The sequence below is a fragment of the Carassius carassius genome, chromosome 25 (assembly GCF_963082965.1).
Source record: "Carassius carassius chromosome 25, fCarCar2.1, whole genome shotgun sequence".
Lineage (NCBI taxonomy): Eukaryota > Metazoa > Chordata > Actinopteri > Cypriniformes > Cyprinidae > Carassius > Carassius carassius.
The window spans coordinates 3,788,752-3,795,679 of NC_081779.1; the positions used below are offsets into that span (position 1 = coordinate 3,788,752).

General features: G+C 36.7%; 1 protein-coding gene across 1 annotated transcript in view; it reads left to right on the top strand.

Moving 5' to 3' along the window:
* The window catches only part of sdha (succinate dehydrogenase complex, subunit A, flavoprotein (Fp)), a 15,056-nt gene extending 11,156 nt beyond the window's left edge, over nt 1-3,900 (top strand). The window contains exons 9-15 of the mRNA XM_059509005.1: nt 50-245; nt 1,197-1,368; nt 1,479-1,597; nt 1,694-1,805; nt 2,431-2,561; nt 3,030-3,143; nt 3,294-3,900. Of these exons, the coding sequence (XP_059364988.1) occupies nt 50-245; nt 1,197-1,368; nt 1,479-1,597; nt 1,694-1,805; nt 2,431-2,561; nt 3,030-3,143; nt 3,294-3,380 (931 nt within the window). The 3' untranslated portion in view covers nt 3,381-3,900. The remainder of the gene's footprint in view (nt 1-49; nt 246-1,196; nt 1,369-1,478; nt 1,598-1,693; nt 1,806-2,430; nt 2,562-3,029; nt 3,144-3,293) is intronic.
* The last annotated feature ends 3,028 nt before the right edge of the window (nt 3,901-6,928 follow it).

Sequence of the window (6,928 nt, forward strand, 5' to 3'; positions counted from 1 at the left end):
TGGAAGCAAGTGACTGTGGTTATGAATGAGTTTCCACCATTTCCTGCAGAGGTGTTGGTCCAGATAAAGACCACGTCTACCTGCAGCTCCATCATCTTCCGCCCCAGCAGCTCGCTGCTCACCTGCCCGGCATCTCTGAGACCGCCATGATCTTTGCTGGAGTGGACGTCACAAAAGAGCCCATCCCAGTGTTACCCACCGTCCACTACAACATGGGCGGCATCCCCACCAACTACAAGGGACAGGTATTCTCATCTCTATGAATATTGCTAGGGTATTAAAAAATACGATATGGAATGTTATTTGTTCCACAATGTATATTGTTTTATTTTAAAGAAATTACCACTTTTAATCAGTAAGGATAAATTAAATTGCAATAAAATTAAATTCCAAGACTCAAAAAAAAAAATTTTTTTTAAATGAGATATCCATTATTTTTTATGAGATATATTTTTAAGAAAATTATTTTTGTAAAATGATCTATGAAGTTATAATTGTGTTAAACATATTTATCCTTTTCCCCAATGATGAGCCATTGCAGTTTGAAAAATTAATCACTTTTTTCATCTGAAAGTTTATGCTAGTAAAATGAATTTATTTTGTATTAACTTTTTTCACACACATTTATGTTGTTTTTTGAGAACTAAATATGCAGGTTTCATAAATTTTTATAACAATCACGAGTTCCAAATTTGATGGGATTTAATTAAATTACATTATTTCCAATGGGGATCATACTGGTAAAAGTAATTCTCAGATTATTACTAATTAAAATTCATTATATTGTTTATACAGTATTGTTTTTTGTTTTTTAGTGTGGGCCATGTGTAATTCGAAATGAAGTTATTTCTTTTTTTTATTAATAACATACTGGTAAAAAAAAATGTATAGCCTGAATTCACTGCTAAATGCATAAATGTAAATGCCGTAATAACATGGTAAAATTTAAAGCACATTCACTCTTTAATAAGAATTTGCTGATCAGATACAATATGGTTTTAGTTTAAAACAAAAATTATGTTTTTAATTTATGACTGTTTTATAAAAAAGTTTCCTTGTATCCAAACAGACCCAGAATGTGAAAATGGTATACAGGTTTTGAATGCATTGTGATAGTTACATTATAACATGTTCAAATCACTGTGTGGAAGTGATTCTCTTGAGAGCATGACACTAACATCCTCTGATCCTCGCAGGTTATAACTCATAAGGATGGAGAGGACATGGTGGTGCCAGGCCTGTACGCCTGCGGTGAGGCCGGCTGTGCATCAGTGCATGGGGCCAACCGCCTGGGCGCCAACTCACTGCTGGATCTGGTTGTGTTTGGACGCGCTTGTGCCCTGACCATTGCTGAGATAAACACTCCAGGTAGCTTCACTGCATTAAAGGAATGCTCCAGTTGCAATGGCATCAAAGGTTATTTGTTCATATATTTTATATATAAATCAGCCGTGTAATGGTTTCATCCTGTCTCATAGGAGAGAAGCTTTCCCCTCTGAAACCCAATGCAGGAGAGGCGTCTGTCGCCAATCTGGACAATATCCGCTTTGCTAACGGCAGTACCAGAACCTCAGAGATCAGACTGAATATGCAGAAGGTCCGGCGAGAGAATCATAAAGTTCTAGACTGATCATTATAAGATAACCATGTCATAATTAAATCTCGTGTTTTGTGTTTTTCTTCTGGACCTCAGACCATGCAGAATCACGCTGCTGTGTTCCGCACCGGAGACGTCCTGAAGGAAGGTTGTGACAAGATGGAAACTGTCTACAAGTCTCTGGATGACATCAAGACGTTTGACAGAGGTCAGAGAAGAGTGACACAGGAGAACTGAACAAATTAGAAAAAAAAAGACCATAGCAAATACCTTATATACCTCCACACTCACGCTATTGTTCAAATGTTTGGGGTCAGTGCAAATAAATACTTCATTTCAGCAGTTATGCATTTAATTTATTAAAAGTGACAGACTGGACCGTTCAAAATATTTGTGTTAAAAAAGGTGATCTTTCTATTCATTAAAGAATCCTAAAAAATAAAATAAAAGGATTGTTTCCACAAATATATGAAACAGCAACTGTTTTCAACATTGATAATCGGATATGTTTCTTGAGCAACAAATCAGCATATTAGAATGATTTCTGAAGATCGTGTGACACTGAAGACTGGAGGAATGATGCTGAAAATACAGCTTTGATCCTGGATAACATTTTTACAATATATTCAAATAAAAAAACAGCTCATTTAAATGATAATTCTATTTCACCATATTTCTGCTTTTAATAATTTATTCTTGGTGAGCATAAGAGAAAATGTATGGAATCAGTGTTGCTCTTTGTTTCTTGATCTGCACCACTGTATTAAAAAGGCTGTGTTGTCGCTTCAGTGTGATGCTTCTTATAGTACTTTGTGCTGCTGTTATGTCTCCAGGCATCGTGTGGAACACTGATCTGGTGGAGACTCTGGAGCTGCAGAATCTGATGTTGAACGCGGTGCAGACAATCGTCGCCGCTGAGGCCCGTAAAGAGAGCAGAGGTGCTCACGCCCGCGAGGACTTCAAGGTCAACTTTCTGAAACCAAATTTGTTTAAGGACAACATTTTGTAAATTTACAAAGTTATCTGAATTTTTAGTGTTTAGTACTTTTTATTTTTACCTAGTAAAAATGACATCTTGGCTATAGAAAATGGAGATGTTTTGTTACATATTTTACAATTAAATATTTGCTTAAAATCTACTCTCCTTCAGGCTATCCAAGATTAGGATGAGTTTGTTTCTTCATCAGATTTGGAAAAATGTAGCATTATATCACTTGCTCAGCAATGGATCCTTTGCAGTGAATGGGTGCTGTCAGAATGAGTCCAAACAGCTGATAAAAACATCACAATAATCCACACCACTCCAGTCCATCAGTTAACATCTTGAGAAAATGTTCAAAAAAAAAAATTTTTTTTTTAACAAACTTATCAGCTGTCATGTTGGTAATATGTTTGCATCATTAATGGTTTTGTTACCCTGTGTTTTTTACAGGACCGTGTGGATGAGTACGATTACTCCAAGCCTCTGCAGGGACAAGTGAAGAAGCCTTTCGAGCAGCACTGGAGGAAACACACACTGTCCTATGTGGATCCCAAGACAGGAAAGGTAAATATATTATGAATCCTCTGGTTCATTGTGAGAATGTTTTCGTATTGTTGCTTTGTTAATTTTTTTTTTTTACATTTGAAATCTTTCTTGATAGTCTGCATACAAGAAAAAGCGTATGTTAATATAACATATAAACATGTTTTTCAGGTGACTCTGGAGTACAGACCTGTGATTGACAACTCTCTGAACGCAGAGGACTGTGCTGCCATTCCCCCTGCGATCCGCTCCTATTAAACACATCCTGGCCCGAACCAGCTGACTCCGCCCTTTTGCTTATTTATAATCAGCCAATGAATTAATGAATATCTTGCATTTGACAAGCTACACTTCACTGAAATAAGACCACAATAAAACTCACTTCAAAAATATATATAAGAGCAAATCATAAAGCTGCACTAGTCAGACTCCGTGTTAAAGATTCAACCGTGTGATATATTGGTGTATCTCCTCTAAAACACATCCATCACATTTGCTCTAAACCATGCTGGCAATTAAATCATTAAATATTTAATATTTAAATGTTGAATGATTGTCATTATGCTGTCAAGAAGCTATTCGCACCTTGTGAAAAATGTAATAAACTAGTAAACAACTTGACAGTTTGGGATGCTAATGCAGTGGTTTCACATGTATTTGACCTGGTGGCCTTTCTTCTCAAACACACAACTCATTATATGTAAAGTTCTGTATATCTTGCATGGTTTGTATTGTAGGATCTGTTTAAACTCAATAAAGATGATCTGGGTGATAATAATTGGGTCTGTGATATTGACTCTAATGTATTTGTGTTTGCTGCAGAGAGAAAATCTGCTGGAAAGTCCAGTGGGTTAAATGTTTACAATATTAAGTGTGCAGTGGTAATCAAAAAAGAGTTATAAATCTAACTGCAGGAATGGGTAGCTGTAATAAAGTAATCTTACCTGAATTCACAAAAAAAACCTCGTGCCTTAGGCCCAATCCCAATTCTACCCCTATCTCTTTCTCTCGATTCTCTTTTGGTTGGAGGGGTAGGGGTAAGGGGAAGGGCCAGATAGCCCTTCAAACGAAGATTTTTCGGGACCACACTTCAAAGCTGCTACAGCGAACAAAAAGACACATAAATGTAAGCTTTTTTGGCATAAATAAAGATTTTAATGAAAAGTAATCATTTGTTTTATGTTACATTCAATTGTGAGTTCATATTAACGATCATGTTACTCAAAGAAATGTTTGCAAAAAATCTCTAATATTTGCTAACGTCATATCATTACAGACTGCATGATAGTGCCACAGCATATGTCTGATCAGAGCGATAACTGCCGTAGACTAATCCAGTAGTGTAGCCAGAAAAGAGTCTATGGGTGTGCATATGAAAGTCTGGGTGTGCCACATTTATTGTCAGATTACTGTGCAAAATGATGGGATAGTATTTTTGTTGCACTGCTTCCGTCCAACCATACTCCTAGTGGTAATTTGCAGGTCATGTCAAAATGTAGTTAATTGTTAAATGTAATAACTTTCTTCCAAATACGATAATTTTGAACTTCTGGTACGATACTTGGACATTTCCAATCTGGCAACACTCTGTTGATGTTTGGCCCGGGGAGGGAGAAACATCCTCATAAGGTGTAACGTGTCCGGCTGTCCATCAAGCCGAGGTTTTTTGCTAAAAAAAAATTAAGAAAGGAGCTCTGCGACATATTGCTAGCTAGCAATGTGCAATCAAAAATTATCTGTTTATATCATAGACTGCTGGGCCACAGTCAGCTGCTGTTTGCTGATTGGTTGGCAGTCCGAATGTCGGCAGATATATTTTAACAAAATTAATTTAAAATGTAAATTACATTTTAACATTTTTAGCATTATTGCACCATATATTGGATTCTTATTTCTGTGCCCCTGAGAGTATGATTTAGAATGTTCAGTGGCATCACAGAACTAACAGATTCAAACTGCTTTCGCGCGTTGGCTGGCACTGAGCCAGAGCGGAGACGGACGCGCTCAGCGCTTGTCATATATCACAATTAATATGCAGTGTTTTCAACCACATAATGTTTATTTTAGGTTTCATGCATTTAAGTATACATAATCACTAGTAAAACAATACATTGGTAGTTTGTAAAATACACACTGATGAATATGGAAGCAGCAAAAACAATCTAATCAAATGTAATATGCCGACGTGTTTTATTCATATATCAGACAGACATAGCAGAACAATGAAGTTTAAACTATTCTTCGTCCAGTTCAACAGCCACTTACTTTCATGTATTTCGGGAGAAACTGGGGAATTCAAGTGCTTTACGTTAAATCCGGCTGACAGGACTCTGAACTGCAGCGCTCATCTCGTTATAGATCAAGATAATTTATAAAGGTTTTTAAACGAAGAATCGGAATATCAGATAGTTGACATGGTAAGCAAGTTTGTGTATATATTGTGGGATATTCTGTGCGCAGTTGGGTGGTTGGAACTCAGCTGGCCTATTTCTCCGGTTAGAAAGAACTGCAGCTACTCCAGAGTGAACATGTCAAGTCTCAATGTTTATTTGTGTGAATATGCACAAAATGTGGTTTCTGTCAGAGAACAAATGAAGATGATAAATATACATGTTATAATATGAAATGATAAATGACAGATGCAAAGATAAAACAATATACTGTATGCTATAGGAACTCTATATAGAACTAATTGCCTGAGGCAATAGTAAACAAAATAAACAAGAGCTTATTTTCACATATGAACACTAAATGCAGCTTAACAGACCGGTAGCCTACTGCTTACAAGTGGTGTCAAATTGCACTGTGTGTGCGCGCGCTGTTCTAGCGCTCCCGTGTGCTCAATGTAATAATTATTAAAATGCTGGTCAGAGACTAAATAAATATTTACATTGACACACATGACAAGCAACGCTCTTATACAAATAAATAAGCATCTTTGATTGCAAATAAACAAATAATTTGTCTCATACATGAGGATTACAGCTATGGTATTTATATCGATGCAATTATTTTCCTGAGGTAAAATAAACTGAATTACGCTATAACACACTCTGAAACACATCTACTATGATAATAAATATTATTACTTACGGAGTTATTAACGCACAGCAATACCAAAGGAATAAAGCCAGGGAAACTCCGTATCAAACTACTATGCTGGATGCTGTCGAACTGAAAACTTTTGCGCATGCACCAGACAAGTCTGGACAAGCTCGACTCGCGCATGCGTGAGGCAGGGAATTTTGTACATATATTTTAATAAAAAATGAAAAACTAAATAAAACGAATACCGATACATCTGTTAGTGGCTGCAGTGTGTCACGTGACAATCATGACGCGTCGCCATGGAAACAAGGGGTCAGTTAAAATATTTGTATTATGCGTGAAAGGGTTGATTTAAAAATATAAATATTTTCTAAGTAAACAACAATAGCCCAAGTTAAGGAAACATTGTTATTGAGACTATAAAAAATAATTCTGCATCTATTTTTAGGTGTGCCAGCTGCCATTGTGGGTGGCACAGGCACACCCTGGCACACCCGTGGCTATGCCACTGGACTAATCCCCTCAATAATTAGAAATCGCTAAACCATTTTCCCAAATATTGCCTATTCGAGAGAGAGAGAGAGAGAGAGAGAGAGAGAGCGCGATTGTCCTCTGGTCGCTGGAAAATATAATGTAGCGATCCAGTATTTAAACAGTACTTAATAAAAGTCGTGACAAGTTTATTTTCTCCTGGATGTGTGAGCTGCGCGATTTCCGATATGTGTGTGTGTCATTAAGCAGTGCATTAATACAGAACG